Consider the following 22234-nt stretch of genomic DNA (forward strand, 5'->3'; position numbering starts at 1 on the left):
GCATGGGGATAATGCATCAGTCCAGGCGGGCTAGGACTTCCAAGTAGATGCAATAAGTGAAAGCGAGACCTAGGTTTCACTATGCAAAGAGTTTATCACAAAGGAAACTACATTTCCCAGGAAGCACTGCGATATCAAGTCAAGCTTTGACAGTAGCTACAGGTCTTTCTGTCCTTTTTTTTTTTTTTTTTTTAACTAGTTAGATTCCTCTTGTGCCTTGTTAATAAATTATCGTGATTAGGTATGTGTAGGGGAAATTACTTTCTATCTGCCTTTTCATGCGTTCTTGGAGAGTCCTGTAAGTTATCCTCTGAGGATGGGGACGGGACTGCTATGTTAAGGTTATTTAATATTAGCTCTCAGGCTGTGAATTTCCTAGGACGATTTCCCTGAATACCCAGCACATCGCTGATACTATTATAGGTTCTTTGAGGCAGGGTCTTGCTGTGCAGCTCAGGATGACCTTAACTCCTCATCCCTGGCTAGTCACAACTGTTAGGATTACAGGCAGACACCAAGCCTGGCTCCACAAGTCTTAAGAAACTGGATTTGTGATCTTCTGTCTTTAGGGTGCTAGGAAACTACAGCAAAGACCGAACACTGTCCAGGGAAAATCATATTCTTCCTGTTGCCACCCATTTCAGACTCCAAACTCTAACCTTCTTCTTCTTCTTCTTTTTTTTTTTTTGTTTTGTTTTTTGAGACAAGGTTTCACTGTAGTTTTAGAGCCTGTCCTGGAACTAGCTCTTGTAGACCAGGCTGGCCTCGAACTCACAGAGATCCGCCTGCCTCTGCTTCCCGAGTGTCTAACCTTCATTTCTAAGTGTGAATCTGAACACAATTTGTCTTTGTTCGGTGAACGATGAATAAAACAGGGGAGGGCAGAAGCCAAAGAACCCACACCAGCAGTTTTCTAATGAGATAAAAATATTTTTATTTTATAAAACATGCCATTTTAAGCAAATTTTCTTAAAAAATAAAACAAAACTCAAGACAGAATGTATGGAAGACAGATACTTGTCAGCTCTCGGCGGGAATGAAGCCGCAGCTCAGCTTCCTCCACACTGGTTTGATTGGCCCATTAGGATGCCACACGCTGGCCCGTCCATTAGAGTTCCACACGCTGGCCCGTCCAGCCATCATTGCCATCGTCTCTCAGGCAGCGGGAGGCTTGCGCTGTCTGCATCTCTTGTGGTACCGTCCAGGACTTCAGTTCTCTAGCTGGCTGGGGACTCAGTTCTGAGTCTAGGAGCTTTTTTTTTTTTTTAAAGATTTATTTATTATGTATCCAGTGTTCTGCCTGCATGTATGCCTGCACACCAGAAGAGGGCACCAGATTGATTGCTGGGACTTGAACTCAGGACCTCTGGAAGAGCAGCTAGTGCCCTTAACCTCTGAGCATCTCTTCAGTCCTTTTCTAGGAGCTTTTTGTTTAGATATCAATAATCCAGGTATTGCTGGGCAGTGGTGGTACAGGCCTTTAATCCCAGCACTTGGGAGGCAGAGGCAGGCAGATATCTGTGAGTTTGAGGCCAGCCTGGTCTACAAAGTTGAGTTCCAGGGCAGGCTCCAATGCTACAGAGAAACCCTGTCTCGAAAAAAAACAAACAAAACAAAAAAGAATACCAAGTATTTTCCCTGGGTCAATTTAGGCTCTGCAGAGGATAAGGAAGGGCTCTGGCTTCCAGACCGACTGTGACAATGTTTTGCTGCTTTCCAGTTCTGTGAACAGCGCCATCTGCAGGCCCTGAGCAGATCCAGTTCCGGAGTGGAGAAGCCATCTCTCAGGCAAGGGCAGGTCAAAGTGCCAACACTGAGGGGAAGACAGCTGTGTCTGTCAGGAGAGAAGCAGTGGGACGAAGTGTGAGCAGAGACAGCTCCTGTGAAGACAGGACACGAGGAGGAGGAGACAGCATCGAGACACCTCTGAAGACAAGACGAGGAGGAGGGGGCACGGCATGGATCTTCCTCAGTTATTTTAGGCTGGGCAAGCGGCTTTAGACCAATGGATAATTTAAAAAATAAAGTCCAAGCCAGGCATACGCCTTTAATCCTAGCACTTGGGAGGCAGAGGCAGGCAGATCTCTGAGTTCGAGGCCAGCCTGGTCTACAGAGCAAGTTCCAGAACAGCCAAGATTACATGGAGAAACCCTGTCCCCCAAGAAACAAACAAACAAATAAATAAAAATAAAAAAAAAATAAAGTTCATCTCATTGACTGGTAGAAAACGCGGTGATCTGTAAATGGTCAGCTTCACGAGTAGAAGGTAGGAGTACACGCCACCAAAGCCCCACCCCAGCTTCCCTGGTCTTCACGAGTAGAAGGTAGGAGTACACGCCACCAAACCCCCCACCCCAGCTTCCCTGGTCTCAGCCCAGCCTCACTCTTGGGACTTGTCTGGCTTTCAGGCTCAGGCACCTTCCAGTCCATCTTCCGGCCCTTCTCGTAAAGACCCTTGAGCACCTTGTGGAAGGACTCGGGCTCAGTGCCGTTCTTGCTCAGCTCTAGGTACTTCCGGTAGAGCTGAAGCGCTGTGCGGGCATCCTCAATGCTGTCGTGGGTCTCACCTTGAATCTTCAGGTCTGCATAAATACAATGCTTAAGGACCTCGCAAAGGAGGCACCCCATTTCTGACACCCAGAAAACTCCCCTACAAGTTCCCCTAATCACATGCAGATTCCCAGTCTCCCAGAAAACTTTTTTTTTTTTTTTTTTTTTTTTGGTTTTTCAAGACAGGGCTTCTTTAAAGCCTGTCCTGAAACTAGCTCTTGTAGACCAGGTTGGCCTCGAACTCACAGAGCTCTGCTTGCCTCTGCCTCCCGAGTGTTTTTTCAATTTTCTTAGATTTATTTTATGTGTACCAATTGTTTGCCAGAATGTATTTATGTATGGGTGTGCGGGTGTGCATGGTGACCATGGAGGTCAGAAGAGGGCTCCATATTCCCTGGAACTGGAGTTATAGATGGTTCGGAGCCATCATGTGAGTACTGGGAACTGAACCTGTAGGTCCTCTGCAAGAGCAAAAGGTGCCTCTTAACCACACAGCCAGCTCTTCAGCCACAGAAAACATGTTACTGACAGGAGCTGACTGAAACCATTAGCAGAAAACACATTTTAATTCTAAACTGAGAAATCACTAACTGCTCTTCATTCCAAAGTCTCCTGCTCTGTTTCTGTTGGAGTTTTTGATTCTTTTTTTTTTTTTTTTTTTGGTTTTTTAAAACATGATAACAGTCCTGGCTGTCCTGGAACCCACTCTATAGACCAGGCTGACCTTGAACTCAGAGATCTGCCTGCCTCTGCCTCTCAAGTGCTGGGTTTAAAGACGTGTGCCATCACTACCTGGAAAAACTTTTTTTTTCTTTAATTTATTTTTTACACGTGAGTGCTCTGTCTAGAAGACATCAGAGACCCCATTATAGATGGCTGTGAGTCACCGTGTGGTTACTGGGAATTGAATTCAGGTCCTCTGGAAGAGCAGCCAGTGTTCGTAACTGCTGAGCCATCTCTCCAGTCCTTGTTATTTTAAGACTGTATCTCCTCTATGGCCCAGGCTGGCTTCAGATTTCTATAGCTGAAAGCATTAGCCTCTTTATGCTTCCTCCTTTTTATTTGGACAAGGTCTTCTGTAGCCCAGGCTGTCCTCGAACCCATTAGATGGAGCTGAGACCAATGCTGAATTTGTGTTTCTTCTGTGTCTACGTCCTGAGTTATGGCTGCAGGCAGGCATCTGCCACCATGTCCACTGTCATGCTAGGCAAATACCATCAACTGAGCTCTATACCCTGCCCCCAGTGTTCTCTATTCATCAGTACCACAGGGTAGACAAGGTAGAGTAGCTCACCTAGAAAGTACCAAGCAAGAAATCGTAGGGAAATCATCCGCTTTCGGGGCATGTGGAACAGGTAGACTGTGTCAAGAACTTGGTCCTTGGGCACCTGGCAGGGATCAAAAGAGCAGAAGACTTAAGATAAATGATCCATACTCTCCCACACTTAATACAAAATATATACACTAAGAAGTCCACCTTCAAAAGTAACTCCTGCTAGACAGTGGTGGCGCACACCTTTAATCCCAGCAGTTGGGAGGCAGAAGCAGGTGGATCTCTGTGAGTTCGAGGCCAACTGCCTGATCTACAAGAGCTAGTTCCAGGACAGGCTCCAAAGCTACAAAAAAACCCGTCTCAAAAAACCAAAAAATAAAAAAGTAACTCCTAAGTCAGCAAGATGGTTCAGCCAGTAAAGGCATTGCCACCAAGCCTGACAATCCCAAGGATCAACACGATGGAAGGAGAGAATCCACTTCCACAAGTTGTCCTCTGACCTCTACATATGCAATGTGGGACTCTCAGGAGCTGTAAGAGTGCACACACACACACACACACACACACACACACACACACACACACTAATAAATGTAATTTTGTTTTTAAAGTATGGTGCATGGGAGTGATAAGAACAGACTGTGTGTGGGAAGAAGGCTGTATATTAAAGAAGAAAAGATACCAGGCATGGGGGCGTATGACTTTAATCCTAATACTCATGAGAAGGATCTCTGTGAGTTTGAAGCTGGCACGCTCAACATAACTAGTTACAGGGCAATCAGAGCTACACAGTGAGACCCTATGTCAAAATAAACAAACAAGCAAACAAAAATGAAACAAGAAACAATAGTAATGCCGTGCGGTGGTGGCGCACACCTTTAATCCCAGCACTCGAGAGGAAGAGGCAGATGGATTACTGTGAGTTCGAGGCCAGCCTGGTCTACAGAGTGAGTTCCAGGGCAACGAGGGCTATTACACAGAAACCCTGTCTCAAAGAACCAAAAAAAGGCAAATAAAAGAAAAAAAGAAAAAACAACAATATTAACCACAAAAACACTTCTAAATAAACCCTGTCCGAACCATGAGGTTGATGACCCGGAAGTCCTTCTGCAGACCATGACCCACAAACTTGACTCCAATATCAATGAGAAAACGAAGCTTTAAGTAGGTAGACTTGAGAGTTGTGAGGTGCTTGGAGGAAATTTTGGCATCAAGGTCGCCTGGCTTTATCCCCGAGTACTGAGTCAAGTAATCTACTACCTAGGGACAGAGAAAAAGACAAATCAATGGGACATGAAGAGATGCTGTCTCTTCCTACCACTCTCCCCAGCGTTCTCAGACACTCTATGATAGCATGGGGCTGTTCCCAGGGTTCTCAGACACTCTATGATAGCATGGGGCTGTTCCCAGGGTTCTCAGACACTCTATGTTAACACAAGGCTGTTCCCAGGGTTCTTAGACACTCTTATGATAGCATGGGGCTGTTCCCAGGGTTCTTAGACACTCTATGTTAACACAGGGCTGTTCCCAGGGTTCTTAGACACTCTATGTTAACACAGGGCTGTTCCCAGCGTTCTCAGACACTCTATGCTAGCACGGGGCTGTTTCCAGGGTTCTCAGACACTCTATGCTAACACAGGGCTGTTTCCAGGGTTCTCAGACACTCTATGCTAGCACAGGGTTGACTTCAGTGGTCCCTTCATATTCTAATACCTGCTCCTGGGTAGAGATGTAGTCATCAATGAAGGGGATACCCTCATTAGGCCCTTGGCCCCGAACACAGGTGATCCTTGCTACTGACATCTGGCTTGGTTTAATGGTAGACTTGGTACCATCACTGCGTAACTCTGCTTCTTCCTATGTCACAAGAATTAATACAGACATCAGAGAAGTACCTAAAATTACTGATATCCTCAGAGTTCGGGTCCTATGTCCCATCTTTTTAGTTGTAGTTACCTCATTAAGAGTGACAAACTCGGCATCAAGGCCCACCAGGTCCCCAACCTGTGGCATCTCATTCAGCATCAGTGGAATAAAGGTAGTATGTGTTTTCCGCTGCTTCCGTGCCAACGAGGCTTCTGCCAGCAGCACACTAGCCTCAATGGGGTTCTTGACTGAAAAGGAGAACGCAGAAAAGACAGGAGCTGGAGAAACGGCTAGGGGGAGACCCCATGATGGCTGCTCAGAGGCCACTGGTCTATATTGTGATCTCTCTCTCTCTCTCTCTCTCTCTCTTTTTCTCTTTCTCTCTCAGATTTATTTGTTTATTATGTATCCAGTGTTCTGCCTGCATGTATGCCTGCAGGCCAGAAGAGGGCACCAGACCTCATTACAGATGGTTGTGAGCCACCATGTGGGTGCTGGGAATTGAACTCAGGACCTCTGGAAGAGCAGCCAGTGCTCTTAACCTCTGAGCCATCTCTCCAGCACTATTGTGATTTCTTGATAACCAAAGAAATTGAGTAAAAGGAGAGTATCTGGGCTGGCCAGACGACTCAGCAGGTAAAGACACTCACTGCCAAGTCTGACAACCTAAGGTTGATCCCCAGAATCCACATGGAGAAAGGAAAAGACCTATTCCCACAAACTACTCTGATGTCCACATCTGTGCAGTGTGTGGTATGTACTAATACACACACACACACACACACACACACACACACACACTATACACACACACATTATACACACACAGAGTAAATTAAAATGTAGTAAAAAAATTTTTAAAAGACTATATCATAGTCTGCTATAACACAGAAGATCAAATCAGAAAATTATCAAGAAATAGACCAAGAAAAAGACAGAAATGGTTGGAAAGAGAACGATTTTCACTTTGAACCTTAGCTTACAAAATCCAGCAAGGCAAAGCCACAGAGAAACTATTGTCTGAAAGGTAGCAAACCCCCTGGAAAGAGACACCATCTGAGGAGAACTGCTGGCAGTGTGATGCACTGCGCAGGCCGACAACATAGGTGGAAGGGAGAGCTGAGGCTACAAAGTTGCCCCTTAGCCTGCACACACAGTAACAATAAATAAACAGTAATAAAGAGCATTTGAAAAAAGATATCCTGTGCGGCCATTCTCATTCAAACCACTACAAAAAGGAGATAGGAATGCTTAGAATCAAAATCATCACCAAAGTCATTTTTATAAAGCTTCCTCCTTCCTTCCTCACGTCACCCTCAGAATTTCCAGCTTCAAAACTTATTAATTAGTTAACTTCATTCTGTGTTTTTGAAAATGGTTCCCACTCTATAGCCCTGGTTGGCCTTGAACTGACTATGCAGTCCAGGTGATCCTTGAACTCATGTCAATCCTCCTGCCACAGCCTTTTGAGTGCTGGGATTACAAGCAAGAATTACCCTCTCCAGCCACCTTCTAAACTTAAGACCCGATCAGCAGGAATTTCTTTTTTTTTTTTTTTTTTTTTGGTTTTTCGAGACAGGGTTTCTCTGTGGCAGGAATTTCTTACTATGCCTGGAAGTATTACCACCAGTCAACAACCCTCAACACCACAAAGACATCCCCCAGGTTTTCTCCTCAGGTCCAACTTAAACTGCCTAAGCCTTTGGGCCACTCCACGTCACTTACTGTTCAGGTTGTATCTGGAATTGAGATTCCTTTTGACGTAATACAGGATAGCAGGTACTTTCCAATTCATGTCAAACTGCACAGCTTCATACTAGAAGAGGTAAAACACAAGGGGCCAGAGGGGTAGCTCAGTGGTAGAGTGCTTGCCTATTGTGCATAGGCTCTTGGCTTAATCCCCAGCACTAAAATTCCCCACTCTAGAAAAAGAAACAATACAGTGTCCTATCATAACAATGTATCTCATCACTTCTCATCAAGACAGGAAGAGGCCAGGACCCAGGTGCTATTTTAAAAAAATTCCTGATGCCATTTATTTCCAAAGCTTCCTCCTTCCATTGTGAACCTTGCAGGCACTCATTAGGGGCCTGAGAATAAAAAAAAAAAAAGCCAGACAGTGGTGATGGCACAACCCTTTAATCCCAGCACTCAGGGGGCAGAGGCAGGCAGATCTCTGTGAGTTCGAGGCCAGCCTGGTCTACAAAGCAAGTGCTAGGACTTGCTGGACAGCCTGGACTCCAAAGCTAAAGAGAAACCCTGTCTCAAAAAACAAAAACAAACAAACAAACAAGAAAAGGAAACTAACAAAGACGGGTGGATAAAAGGGGGAATGGAGCTGCAATTACACCTGTAATCCCTGCACTCTGGAGGCTAAGGCAGAAGCACAGTGAATTAGAGAACAACCTGGCTCACACAGCAACACCCTCCCTGTCTTCCCATGAAAGGGGGAACAGAAATGTCTTGACTTACCTTATCAATAGGTTCAATAAGAAAGTCATTGAAAAGATACCACTGCTGGTGAGTCACCCCCTGTGGAGAGAGAGCAGTGACAGCTGGTCTGCTACACTGGACGCTCAGGGCCAGCCCTGGGACTGCACTGCAGCCATCTCCTCCAGGAGTGCTTTCCTGGTTCCATCGGACTCACCTCCTTGCGCTGGTGGTAGGTCTCACCTACTTTGATGTGAGCCACCAAGCTGCCTCCTGTTCGTGAGTCCAGGATGTGTACCACAGTAGCCATCAGGTCATACACATAGACACCATGCTCCTCCTCTGCCCTGGCTGGACCCCACTGTGAGGGGGTACCCAGGCTGCTAAGCTATGTTTAAGGATTGGGGTTTGGGATGGGGGATGGGGATAAAGGGAAAAGGGTAGGGAGTTCTGGGAATGGGGAGTCAGGGCAGATTATCTTTATCTTAGTTCATCTATGACTTCCCAACACTAAACCAAGTTATTCTAGAAAACCCCACAACTGGCAGACACCCTTTATTCTCGTCCTTGACCCCGGGTTCCACCATCCCCTTGCCCTGCCTCACCTTCTGCCCTGCCTTCACTCCCTCACTCCCTCTCTTCTCCCCATTTTTCCAACAACCTGCATCTCATCCCCATCAGTCCAATTGTAAACATCCAGCCCTTTGTTCTTGGTCATCTTCATGCGAATGGAAAACGGAAGCCAGACATTCTTCAGCTCCTCAATGGAGGAACACAGCAAGCCCTCTGGACTCCTTGGTTCCTTCCTATCAGGACAGAAGAATGAGAAATGTGCACTGAAGATACCTAGCCAATTAACAGAGGGATCACCAAGTAGTCCCACCATTTGATAACATGGTACCTACCGGTCAGCCAAGGTAAACTCCTTGTTCTTAATATCCCCACCGTATTTCTTCACCGCTATTTTGAAGGCAACCTGAACACACAGGAAAGACATCAAGATTCCTAAGAACATAACCATACATAGAAGTAAAACAACTAATAAAAATAAAAAGAACGCCTCAAAAGTCCTGCTTCCAACCAGGTGGTGTTGGTGCACGCTTTAATCCCAGCACTCGGGAGGCGGAGGCAAGCCCATCTCTGAGTTTAAGGCCAGCCTGGTCTATCTACAGAGCAAGTTCCAGGACCGCCAAGACATAGAGAAATTGTCTCAAACACACAGACACACACACACACACACACACACACAAAAGGTCCGGTTTGCAATCATCACCTCAGCTTGTGATCTCCAGAAATCGGCCTCTTTTGAGCTATTCACTTCACAGTTAATGACAAGAATGTCTGGCAGATGTCGGATGTTGCGGGTCTGAATCTGAAGAATGAAACAAGAAACGGCAGAGTTGCCGGGCGGTGGTGGCGCACGCCTTTAATCCCAGCACTCGGGAGGTAGAGGCAGGCGGATCTCTGTGAGTTCGAGACCAGCCTGGTCTACAAGAGCTAGCTCCAGGACAGGCTCTACAAACTGCAGGGAAACCCTGTCTCGAAAAACCAAAAAAAAAAAAAAAAAAAAAAAAAAAAAAAAAAAAAAAAGAAATGGCAGAGTCTATAGAAAAGAAACCTAGACAGGCTTGGTAAACCTGGAGCTCCTCTTCCCACACCTCACATCCCTGGAAGGCAATGCTAACAGTGCCTGGAGGCAGACCATGGACTGCGGCTACTCACTGTGGGCTGGTACTTCTCACAGCTGTCGCACCAGGCCTGTGTGTTCTGCTCCAGGCAGATACTTCGCTTCAGGATGTGAGCGAAGTCATAGTTCTTCCCGGCTTTATCTGAGGAGAAACGGGATACTTCACTCCAAGCTCTCCCTCTACCCACAGCCCCCACACCCACTCAGGTGCTGCCCAGCGGCAGGGTCTACCACAGACCTACCCTCAGGGTAGGAGAGTGTGAAGAGCAGCGTGGATGAGGCCCGCACAGTCTCGCTGCCACAGCGGCAGAGGCTGCAGTTCTCCATCTCACAGCTGAACAGCTGCCCGATGACAGACTCCCCTGACGAACAGAAACTGCTGAGAGTGGAGAGGGCAGCATATACACAGGGGTTAGAAGACCCTTATAGTCTCAGAGGGGCCTGCTTTGGTGGCATGATTCTCGTCCAGCTCCATACCTTCCTCCAGCGCCGCGATAAGCCTGGGGGACCTCCGGCTCCTGCATATCCTGGTGCAGCTGAGTGAGAATGAAGCGATTCCACCTCTGGATGAGCCTGGCCAGGCTGCCCCTGCCTGAAGCCTCATCCGAATCAGCCAGGATGAGACCCAGGGCTGAGGCCTCAGGAATCGTGCGGAATGCTCGAAGGAAATTACTGCCCTGGAAGAGGGTTATGTTGATGAAAAGGGTTACTTTCTGTTCTGTGCCATTTGCACGGCAATACCCTTTTCAACCATGCATCTTCTGTCCCTTGCCCTTTTCAGTGTCCCCAGACTCGAAGGACGGACCTGACAAGGATCACCACGAGAAAGCTCCAGCATATGGAAAAGGAAGCCGAGCTCACATGCCAGGCAGAACTCCTTCTGGCAAAGGTGGTTCTGGATTAGACAGCGAACAGGCTCCAAGAAATAGAGCACCTGGAGGGAAGAGCAGGAGAGCTGGTGCGGGAAACTGGGAGGGGGGAAAAGATGGGGGTGCTCTGTGAGCCACCGGAATACAAAGCAGGACTCCACTGAAGCTAAGGAGCTCACAGAGGAGACTTGAAGGTACGGGGGTACATAGGAGATGAGGCTTGACTGAGGAGACCTAGGAAGAGCAGAGCAGGGACTAAGGGGCAATGGGAATGAAGAAAGGCAGGAAGAGCCACCCTTACCTGGATCATGCAGTTACAGTAGGCATTGGGGATATGGGGCTCTAATCCAGCAAACAGTGTCTTATTGTAGTGTTTGAAGTCAAAGTCTTCCAGCCCTAGCTTGGAATATTTGATGGTTACCTAAGGCAGAATAGTTTGAGCAGAATGAGTCAAATCTTTTTCTAGAACCTCCCTCCTGGGTCTAGAGTTGTAGAGGAGACTTATTGATTAGACGCAATGATTTTTCCATATAATACCCTTTCCCCCACATCCCACAAGAGCCCTGAATCAGTGTCCCCCAGCACCTTCCGGTACTTCTTAGAAACCATGTGCAGATGCGGCTCTTCCTCTCGCCCTATGGGTGATTCCGTGACTTGGCTGAAGTTGTCAAATTCACTGTCCGACTCCTTTAGTCGATAGGGAATCTAGGGTTTGTGTTTTGAAAAAAGAGGAACTCTGTTGGATGTCTTAAGCAGCTTTGGCTTCTGCTTTGCCTTTTCCTGTCTGTTTCTGTTTTTTTGTTTTGAGACAGGGTCTCACTATGTACCCCTTGTTGGCCTGGAATTCAGTATGTAGACCAAGCTGGCCTAGAATTCTGCCTTTGCCTCCTAAATGCTGGAATTAAAGGCACGAGCCACTACAACTGACTCTGTTATTTTGTTTGCTTTGAGGCAGGGTCTCATGTAGCCAAGGCTGGTCTCAAATTCAGTATGTAGCCAAAAAACCCTTGACCTGTCCAGCCACCCAGGGCTGGGGTGGCCAATGCATGCCACCTCGCCTAGTGCTCACTTAATTCCTTTTGTTTTCTATCTTTCAACATAACTGTGCTTACAGAAATATATTCACATCGGCTAATGAAATGCAATTAAGTTTAATTTGTACATGGTTTATGATTTTAAAAAACCAACACGCCTGCCATCTAGTTTATTTTTTTCTACTACAAACACATAAAAGATCTTCCACTAAAATGCTGCCAACAGGAGACAGAAAGAACATCGAGAGATATGCCTTTGGTTTGTCTCAGAAAAGTAACTCATGGGCTGGAGAGATGGCTCCATTGTTAAAAGCACTGGCTGCTCTTCCAGAGGTCCTGAGTTCAATTCCCAGCACCATATGGCTGCTCACAACTCCAGTTCCAGTGTGAAACTCCAGTTCCAGGTGATCTGACACCTTCATACCAATGCACATAAAACAAAATTAAAAAAAAAAAAAAAAAAAAAAGGAAAGTAGGGGGCTGGAGAGATGGCTCAGAGGTTAAGAGCATTGCCTGCTCTTCCAAAGGTCCTGAGTTCAATTCCCAGCAACCACATGGTGGCTCACAACCATCTGTAATGAGGTCTGGTGCCCTCTTCTGGCCAGCAGGAATACACACTGACAGAATATTGTATACATAATAAATAAATAAATAAATAAAAAAAGGAAAGTAACACATATTACCATATTACACTGAAAAAGGTTATAAATTTGGGGCAGAGCACTCGGGAGGCAGAGGCAGGCAGATCTCTGTGAGTTCGAGACCAGCCTGGTCTACAGAGCTAGTTCCAGGACAGGCTCCAAAGCCACAGAGAAACCCTGTCCCGAAAAACCAAAACAAACAATAAACAAACAAACAAATTTGGGGCAGAGTAAAACTGATGACCCCAGTTCAATCCCCAGATCTCAAGGTAGATGAAGAATCAATTCTTCTGACCTCTACATGTGCTTATCTCTCTTTCTCTCTCTCTCTCTCTCTCTCTCTCTCTCTCTCTCTCTCTCTCACACACACACACAAACACACACCATACACATCTATACAATAATAATTTTTAATGAATTTTAAAGTCTATAAAATTGGCATAAATGCTGTAATTTTACACCACCACCATTTATTTCCTGAACATCCATGACTATTCTGTTATCGTCAACATTTTCACCTCCATAACTACTTACCCTATCTATTTATTTCGTTACGCTGCCCTCAATTGCTCCGGCCCGAGTAACGGCTTCCCTCTGAAAAGTCCTGGGAGAATGCTAATGACATTCTTTTGCATTTAAAACCAAGATATAAATAATTTCTGACGTTGCTAATGTCTTACCTTCAACCAAATAACTTTCCTAAGGGATAAAACCTCATCATCTCTGACTTAGACAAGCATAGCTACTTGAATTCTGTCCATACACCCCAAACCTTTACTATCTAAAAACAAAACACAAACTAGTAAAAGGTAAGAGAACACAGTAGGCTCCCCTCTGAACACACCTGATTGCGCAGCCTGGTGCGAGGGTTGGGTGCGTAGCCAATAAAGCCCACTTTCTTCATGGTTCGAAGAATCTCTGCATCCACAGGTGGTGCTCGCCTATAAGCCAGTGTCGTTCTAGGGCTTGAAGGGTCATGACAGCCACCCATGCCTTTCCCAACCCACGGGTTCAGAAAGGGAAACAAAGCCTTTAAGGCAGACAAAAATAACCATAGCAGTGGACTAATAATCAGGCTAACAGAAGCATCTATTTCCCTGGGCCCCACCCTCCCTCCGGCCCAGGGATGAGGTACAACCTGGGAGCAGGAGCGGAGTTGGCAGCAGGCCAGTCAGAGAGCAGCATGTCAGTGGTGAGAGGAACAGGAATAAGGGAGAGAGGCAGCAGGTCCTGGCTCCAGTCCAGAGGCGGCAATGTGTCCACAAGACAGGGCAAAGCAAATTCAGTCTCACGGGAGTAGGGGTTGAAGGACGGTTCAGGGGAATCAGTCCAGAGATGCACACAGCCCTCAGAATCCCCAAAGGCCAGAGCCTGCTTGCTGGCTGACACATCAAAAGTCATCAGCAGAGGGCCCACGGCACTCACATGAAAGATGTCGGCTGGATTGGCCAGGCCTGTGGGCTCACAAAACTGGCACTGACCTAGGAGAGGAAAAGAAAAGCCAGACCAGTGAGCCGTGAAAAGTGCAAAAAGAAGAAACCCTTTACACTCTTACCCTCTTTGTTATCAGGGAGATGGACACCAACATCATGTGCCTAGACACAAAGAGAACGCCGGCTCATGCGTTCTCATGGGCACAGAAACTTTACTCCCAGCTAAGGGCAATTCTCAAGTTATTTTATTTATTTATTTATTTTAATTTTAAGAATTTTTTTCCAAGACAGGGTTTCTCTGTGTAGCCCTGATTGCCCTGGACCTCGCTCTGTAGACCAGGCTGGCCTCAAATTCAGAAATCTGCCTGCCTCTGCTTCCTGTGTGCTGGGATGAAAGGTGTGCACCGTCACGCTCAACTAAGACTTATTTCTCAATTATGTGTGTAGGTGTGTGTCTGTGTGTGGGATACACACGAGTGCAGGGGTGCAGAGGCTAGCAGAGGGCATCAGATCCTCTGAAGCATCCTAATGTAGGTACTGGGAACTCAACTCTGACCCTCTGTAAGAGCAGGAAACAATCCCAGTCGCCGAGGTCTTTTCTCAGTCTCCTTCTACTTCTGTGTTTAACTCACTTTGAGACTGAAGCCAAAGCTTGGCCCCTTGTGGGCCATCATTCTGTCACTCAGCTACAGCCCCGCCTGCCCTGTTTTTCTTTTTCAAGATGGAGTATCACTATGGTGCCCAGGTAGGCCTTCAATTAGTTCTGTAGCCCAGGCATGGATTGAATGTGCGTGGATTGGACCTCAGTGAAAACCTGGGAGCTGGGAGATGGTTATTTCTATCCCCAACAAAGAGGCACATGGGGATGACTTCTGGTGGACGAGTTCTCTGCTCACCAACCTGCCCTCCCCAGTGCTGACCCCTTTCACACCTGACTGGGAGATGATAGCAAGGCGGGAGGTGTACGTAGGGATGAAGCGCAGGAAGGCAGGGTCCACGTGGACCTGAAGAGGTGTGATGGCACGCATCATGCGTAAGTCATACACCTTGAGGAAACGGTCACAGGCCAGGCCGGTGAGGCGGCTAGAGAAGCCACAGGCAGCCAGCAGGTTGCCATGAACATCAAAATCTGACAGACTCCCTGAGAAGGCATCAAATTCATGCTCCACTTTAAAACTGCGGAGGTCTCGCAGGGAAACCTGAAAGAGAAAAACTGTTACCTGCCACCTCTGTGACAGGGAGGAGACCCTGCCACCTAATTAATCCTGCAAATGTCCTGCCAAAGAGGACAAAAGTTCGAGGATACTGACAGAGCAAAGAGAGGCACAGAGGAGAGCCAAGAAATGGAAGGGATGCCCCAAAGAGTTCTTTCACTTTTTTGCCTCCAAGGCACCTAGCTGCAGAAAATGTCAGGATCCAAGAAAATCTCATGCACAGAGTAACACACGAAGCAGGAAGTGATGTCATCCTTCACACTCCTCATCTTGAATCCAACTGGAGAAAGCAGACCCCAGTATCTAGTGAAACCGGGCCTATGGTGGAGGACCATGGAATCCCGTTACCTTGCCAGACGTATGGCCACAGAAGAAGAAGCGATTTGTCTGTCTCATGATGGTGACTCCGGGTATCTCCACTGCATACTGGAGAAAGAAGCAAGAGAAACAAGTGAGATGACACTCCCCACAGACTAAGGGACAGAGAAGTCACACGATATATCAACGCATTTCCGGCCCAAGCACACCCCCACCATGACCTCAGGTCCCACACGGGTCTGCACCTTCTGAGTCTCCTGGACACTGTTGAGGTCAATCTCCAGCACGTGGTTCTGCAGCCCGCCGATGAGCAGAGTGCTGCTGTCAGTGAGCAGGAGACTGTGCATGTCCTCACACTCATCCAGCCTGCGTGAGAAGGGCCAACAGGCCAGGGGCTCACCAGCTGCCAATCCTAGCTTCCTAGGATTCTCCCTCTTTCCCAGCTGAGTTGGAAGCCCACTTACAAATAGTCAAATATGATGAGCCCCCCACGGGCCATGTACTTGAGGTTGTTCTTGGTGAGGAAAAGGATACCATTCTCCAGGCTCTGGATTTGCCGAATGTCATCGCTGCCATTGACCTGGAAGGATGAGTAGCGCTCCAAGGCTGGACCAAAAAAGGAAGTGGCATGGCCCTAGCAAGGATGAAAGCAACACCTGAGTGGAGGGGCAGGAACACCCAAGACACATGGCAAGGACTGCACATTTCTCTTCTCTCCTCTCCTCTCACCCATCCTTCCTGTCTAGGGGCAACTGAGGCATAAAGCTAGGAACCAGAACTCTCAGTGATAAAAACAATGATACCTTATGCTAATGTATCACATAGTATTAAAGATGTTTTGGTTATTCTTATTTATGTATGTATCCCAGACAGGCTGGAAGAGGGCACTGGATACCCTGGAAGAGGAGCTACAGACAACTGTGAACTGCCATGTGGGTGCTGGGACTCCAACCCAGATCCTCTGGAAGAGAACAAGTGACCTTAACCAATGGAGCCATTCCTCCAGCCCCAAATTATTTTTGTTTACCCAGCACAAAATACTTATATAAACTCTCACAATGACCACAATCAATAGATAATGCTTCAGTTAATTGGAGATTTGTTTCTTCAGAAGGCCAAGGACACAAGCTGATCCTCCACTGGCCACTTGTTCCATAGTAGAGTCTTAGGGTGGTTTTTATTTTGGCTTTTTTTTTTTTTATAATAGGGTCTCATAGAGTGCAGGTGGCCTGGCACTTGCAGTGCAGACCAGGATGTCCTCAGTTACACTGATCCTCCTGCCTAGGCCTCTTGAGTCTGAGATGAGAACCGGCTTCATGGCCAGATCTTTCTGCTGTTGCTTTTGAGACACGGTCTATGTAGCCTTGGCTGTCCTGGAACTTGCTATACAGACCAGGCTGGCTTCAAACTCAGAGACCCTCATGCCTCTAGAGTCTTAGTTTGGTTAAATTTTCATCTCTACCAGCATGAGAGACCCATACTGAGCCAATGTCATAGGCCAGAGCACAAGACTGTGAAACACACCTCCCTGCTGTCAATCATTCACTCCTGCCTTCTGGCTCCATTTTCTGGCTCCTTATGTGTACCCCTTTTTTGTTAGAGAGAGGGGCTTACCATACAGCCCTGGGTGTCAGGCCTCTGCCCCCAAAGAGGGATGAAGGTGTGTGCCTCCACACCCAGCTTCCCCTTCTTTTGATTAAAAAAAGGTCTGTCTTCTCACTTTATCTTCTCATTTGCTCTCAGGTGCTTTTTGCTTTAAACACACTTGTGCTTGACTTTCGTTTTATTCATTACTAGAGATCAAAATGCTAGGTGAGCACTCGGCTAAGACAGCCCAGCCTTTTTTACTTTGAGACGGAGTCTTGCTACACAGTACTAGATGGCCTTGGCCTCTCAAGTGCCGAGATTACAGGCAGTGTGCCTGCCTTGAACCCCATTTCAATTCTCTTGTTTTTTGTTTTTTTTTTTTTTTTTTTTTTTTTTTTTTTTTTTTTTTTGGTTTATTAAGGCAGCTCTGGCTGTCCTGGAATTCGCTTTGTAGACCAGGATAGCTTGAAACTCACAGAAATCTGGCTGTTTCTGCCTTCCAAGTGCTGGGATTAAAAGCCTGCACTACCATGCCTGGCCTTGATTCATGAACTGAGTTTTGTTTTTTAACTGCTTATTCCAAACCTAAGCCTTACAAGCAAGTTCGTACCTAGCAGTTGACTTAGTTAACTAGTTTGAGAATGTGGGGAATATAGCTCAGTGATAAAGACTTGCCTACACAGTGAGGTCCTGCGATTATATTCAAACACTAGAAAAGTCGAATTTTCCCATGCCTTAGGCATATGAGCTATGTGTATATGGGGGGCTTGATCCCAAGGCCTCTTGTATTTTGGGCAAGCACTATCACTGACTTACACCCCCAATTCATGTGTGTGCTCTTCATCCTGCTAAAAAAGGGAATATATCATTTTGAGTGAGGTAACCCAGACCCAGAAAGACAATTATATATATTCACTCATAAGTGGTTTTTAAACATAAAGCAAAGAAAACCAGCCTACAAATCACAATCCCAGAGAACCTAGACAACAATGAAGATTCTAAGAGAGACATACATGGATCTAATCATACATGGAAAAAGACAAGATCTCCTGAGTAGATTGGGAGCATGTGGCCTTGGGAGAGGGTTGAAGGGGAGGGGAGAGGCAGGGAGGAGAGCAGAGAAAAATGTAGAGCTCAACAAAAATCAATAAATAAAAAACAAAAATAAAAGGAATATAGATTAAATGAATAAGTGCCTACCTTTCAACTTCCAGCCCAATATATGTCTTTTTTTTTTTTTTTTTTTTAAGTTTAAAGCCAGGCATGTGGTACCTGCCTAGAATCCCAGCACTCAGAGGAGGTAAAGGGAGGCCGATCTCTAAGTGTGAGTCCAGCCTGGTCTACAAAGTGAGTTCCAAGACAGTCAGGACTATGAAGAGAAATTCTATCTCAAAAAAAAGTTTAACCAGGTACTACAAGTCCAAGGTCATTCTTGGCTACAAATCCAGTTTAAAGCCAGCCTGGGCTAAAGGAGACTGACTCAAACAAACAAAGACAAATTATCTAGTACACCGGAAAGATGGCAGCAGAGCCGCCAAGCGAGGCCAGCACGCTAAGAAGTTGTGGTCCCTCGTGCTCACCCCACTCTATGACACCCTGGGAATCTCCGCTGAGGCAGCCCCCCCCCTTCACTCCAGCTTCTATTTTTTGAGACAAGGTTTCACGGAGCCCAGGCTGGCTTCACACTCTGTAGCAGCCAGTGATGGCCCTGAGCTCCTCTTCCGGCCTGTTTCCTCCCAGTGCCAGGACTACAGGTACTCAACACACACTCCACACACCTATTTTCTAAGACTCATTCAGCTTCACTCTTGTGGCTCTTTCTGACCCTTGCAACCACTCCCAGATCCTTTCACACTGATATTTAAGGCTAGGAGAGCACTCGTGTGTGCCTTTCTCCTCTCACTGTATTGTGAACTCTGTGAGAGCAGGTCACTACAGTTGTGAAGCTAGTCCACAACTTGCCATCCTCCTGCCTCAGCCTCCAAGTTAAGGTTACGGGGTGTGAACAACCACACCTATCTAAGGTCTACGTTGTATTCTGTTTTAGTCCTTGTGCCTAGTGCAGCAGTAGACATGCCTTACTGAACTGAAAACGTCAGTGAAAAAAAAATCACTTCTAATGGGAAAACAATTCATGAATCATTAAACGGTAAATAAGTAAACTAAGGTCTTACAGGAACCATTTGGGTTCGCAGCATATATAAATACACACTTTTTTTTTTGTTTTGTTTTTCGGGACAGGGTTTCTCTGCAGCTTTAGAGCCTGTCCTGGAGCTACATCTTGTAGACCAGGCTGGTCTCGAACTCACAGAAATCCGCCTGCCTCTGCCTCCCGAGTGCTGGGATTAAAGGCGTGCGCCACCACCGCCCGGCATAAATACACACTTTAAAATTAACACTGAGACTAAAATCAGAGAGAGAAGACAAAAGGATTCCAGTAGGTACCATTCCACAATTATAAGCCAGGTGTGAACCTGGTGCATGTCTGAAATATGAGCACTCTGAGGTTCAGACAAGGCTGCTCCTGGATCAAAGCCACCCTGGGATGTATAGGAAGTCCCAGATAAGAAAGTACTACATAGTGAGACCCTGTTTCAAACCCCCATCCTGCTCCTAATTCTAAACTGGGTAAGACACTAGAGATTGGGTATGGATGACTATATACTAAATGATGGTAAAGGTGATCAAACCATGGGACTGAGCTCTGCTTAGCGACACCACTTACAGTCTCGGCACTCTGGAGATCAAGGTAGGATTGCAAATTGAGGCTGGCCTAGGATACATAGCAAATCCCTGTCTTGAAACCAAAAACAGGAATGGGCATATTGCTCAGTGAGTAGAATGCCTGCCTACTACACAGGAAAAGCACTGGGTTTTATCCCCAGCACCACATGAACCAAGCATGGTTTTGGTGCCTATATTCCCAGCACTCAGGAGACTGAGGCAGGAGACTCAGAAACTCAAGATAGTCCTTTGCTATACATAAAGTTCAAGGTCAGACTAGGAAATTTGATACCCTGTCTTTAAAATAACAAAACAAAATAAACAACAGTCAGACACGGTGGCACACATAAAACTCAGCACTTGCGAGGTAAAAGCAGGAGAATTGCTGTGAGTTCAAGTCAGCCTGGACTAGAGAGATGTCTCAAAACAAGACAAGGGATGGATGGGCAAACGGGCAGAGTGGGATGCCTTAGGAGACCAAATATGTAACCAATCTCTGGAGCCCAGATTCCCCAGTTCTTTCTCCACTCCCTTCTTTTTGTTTTAAGTGATCCAGCAAACTCTCAACACTCCGACTCAGTTTTGACTACATGCAAAGAGCTGTGCTCAGGCAAAGACCGGATAAAGACTTCTAATCCACCCTCGCAGGCTGCGGAAAAGGGTCTTGTTCTTACCCCATGGCTCCCCACCCATAGCATCTCCTCATGCAAGTCAAAGTGGGAGACGGACACAGGGACTCCCACTTCAGCCACCACGCTGTGCAATTCAGAGTAGACACCTTCCATGATGTGCACGGATTCCTGGACGGGAAGTGACTCCAAGGCCACTCCCTCTGGGTCCAGCTCCACGTTCTGTAGCAGACTTGGGTTCAGGTGGGCATCCAAGACTGGATCCAGGGTGGAATGCATAGCTGGGGAAAAGTCGGCCAGGCCAGGATCCAGACCCTCAAAGTTCATGGCGATGACGGGCGAGGCTCAGGCCCGAGTCACACCCTCCCTTGCCACGACTCCTACGGACATCTGACCCAACCTTCAGCAGGACAGCACCAATGGGCCTAGAACGGACATCCTAGCCTGCAAGGGAAGGAGGCACCTCAGTCAGGACAGGACTGGTGTCTTCTATGTGGACAGGACAATGAGGCAGACACAAGGGCCGAAACTGCCAGACAGATGAAAGAAGCATGCAGGAGGGGGACACGGGCAGGCTGCAAGGTGGAAGACCTGTGTCCTTCACGCCGCACCCCTAAACTTTCTAAATTCCCTAGCATCCCACCACACGAGCTAATCTGACTTCCCTTTCTCATGAACCACAGGGTGATGGGAGCAGGTACAGGGAATGGAGTTTGGCAGAGTGGTCTAAGATGCTTGCTTCCTAGAATTGGATGTGAGGGGAAGGGGTTGGGCAGTGAAGGGAGCTAGACAAGTCAGTTTCCCAGAATCCTTCACAGTGGTTACCCAGCATTCTCCAGGGGGTGGCTAACAAGAACGGCCAGTTACCCACAAACGGGGCGGGGGGGAGGGGGAAGGCAGAGAAACAGATCGCTACCCAGAATTCTTTGGGCGAACCAGAGAAACTGGTTACCCAGAATTCTCCCCCGGCGCAGGGGACGGGAGGGGAAGGAGGAGGGCAAAGGTCAGACGTGTTCCTGGGATGCTTACGGGGAATGGGTCATTACCAAGATTTCTCCATGGCGGATATTTTGGAGCGCGTGGAATTCAAACGAGTAGGGGGGGAGAGACAGCGCCGTCAGCTCCGCGGGAAATTCCAGTTTCCCTACTACGCCCCCGCGCCTCTAGCTCAACCTAACCCCAGCAAGCCGGGCAGAGGATTGGCAGTCGTCGCTTCCAATCAGCAGAGGCCTGGGGCTCGTCTCAGCCAATCAGGAGCAGCCAAGTACAATCCGTCCGGAGGAGGCGTGTGACGCCAGAGGTCCGTCAAAACAAGGTTACGGAATGCCGCTGGGGACAAACTGAGTCAGGCGCGTGCCTACGTGGTGTGATGAAAAGTAATCCCGTCAGTTTTCAGCCTTGTCAAACGAAATTAACTTTAGACTTGGAAACTACGTCTTTGCGCTCCCCGAATAGAAACTGGCCCGAGGCGGGCCGGAGGCAAAGCACGGGGACGCGCCTGGTGGGTATTCCCGGCGTAGCGGGGTCTACCCCTTCATCCTGCTGTGCCTGTGAGCCATGCCCCCTGCGTCCCGAAGCTCACTGGCATTTCCTATGACTGCTAGAGACGGGGAAGAAAAAGGAAGCGGGAGCATGACTTCTAGGTTGACCCAAGTGGCCACCTTTTCTATATTTCTAAAGGCATCCAGCTAAAATTCCCATCCATGTTTGTATCGCCCCCAGAGGTCCCCATAATTTTCCCAAGAAACAAGACTCCCGGGTTGTCAAATTCCCCTAGACTGTGGAGTTAGACATTGTCTCTCAGAGGGAGATAAACAGTTAAGTTGAGTCGGTTGAGTCAACTGAGGCATGCATATGCTATCAACAACCATTCTGGGGGGATTCTTGACCAGCCTCCAACTCAGAGATCCGACCGTCCCTAATTCTTCTGTGGGAGGATGTCACCATGTCCAACAGATTCTGGGGACTTAGCTGTGGAT

The 22234-nt window shown here is 47.3% G+C and overlaps 1 protein-coding gene across 8 annotated transcripts; it reads right to left on the reverse strand.

Moving 5' to 3' along the window:
* Positions 1 to 909: 909 nt before the first annotated feature.
* On the reverse strand, positions 910 to 21437 carry Pan2 (poly(A) specific ribonuclease subunit PAN2). Of its 8 annotated transcripts, none has more exons than XM_038314778.2 (26): positions 21302 to 21437; positions 20301 to 20699; positions 15780 to 15949; positions 15561 to 15681; positions 15346 to 15423; positions 14715 to 14982; positions 13489 to 13831; positions 13195 to 13291; positions 11261 to 11380; positions 10977 to 11096; positions 10612 to 10740; positions 10284 to 10483; positions 10049 to 10182; positions 9842 to 9948; positions 9393 to 9491; positions 9025 to 9095; positions 8781 to 8925; positions 8337 to 8480; positions 8162 to 8221; positions 7415 to 7505; positions 5780 to 5937; positions 5537 to 5680; positions 4904 to 5083; positions 3845 to 3938; positions 2419 to 2582; positions 910 to 1834 (listed from the first exon to the last, which is right to left on the reverse strand). In XM_038314778.2, exons 2-26 carry the CDS (start codon positions 20580 to 20582, stop codon positions 1649 to 1651), a joined length of 3705 nt encoding a protein of 1234 aa, XP_038170706.1. In that variant the 5' UTR covers positions 20583 to 20699; positions 21302 to 21437; the 3' UTR covers positions 910 to 1648. The 8 variants fall into 8 exon arrangements, with proteins under 8 accessions (XP_038170706.1, XP_038170704.1, XP_038170705.1 ...); XM_038314776.2 differs by having other exon boundaries at positions 9842 to 9966; XM_038314777.2 differs by having other exon boundaries at positions 10049 to 10185.
* Between the last annotated feature and the right edge of the window lie 797 nt (positions 21438 to 22234).

The sequence above is a fragment of the Arvicola amphibius genome, chromosome 17 (assembly GCF_903992535.2).
Source record: "Arvicola amphibius chromosome 17, mArvAmp1.2, whole genome shotgun sequence".
Taxonomy (NCBI): Eukaryota; Metazoa; Chordata; class Mammalia; order Rodentia; family Cricetidae; genus Arvicola; species Arvicola amphibius.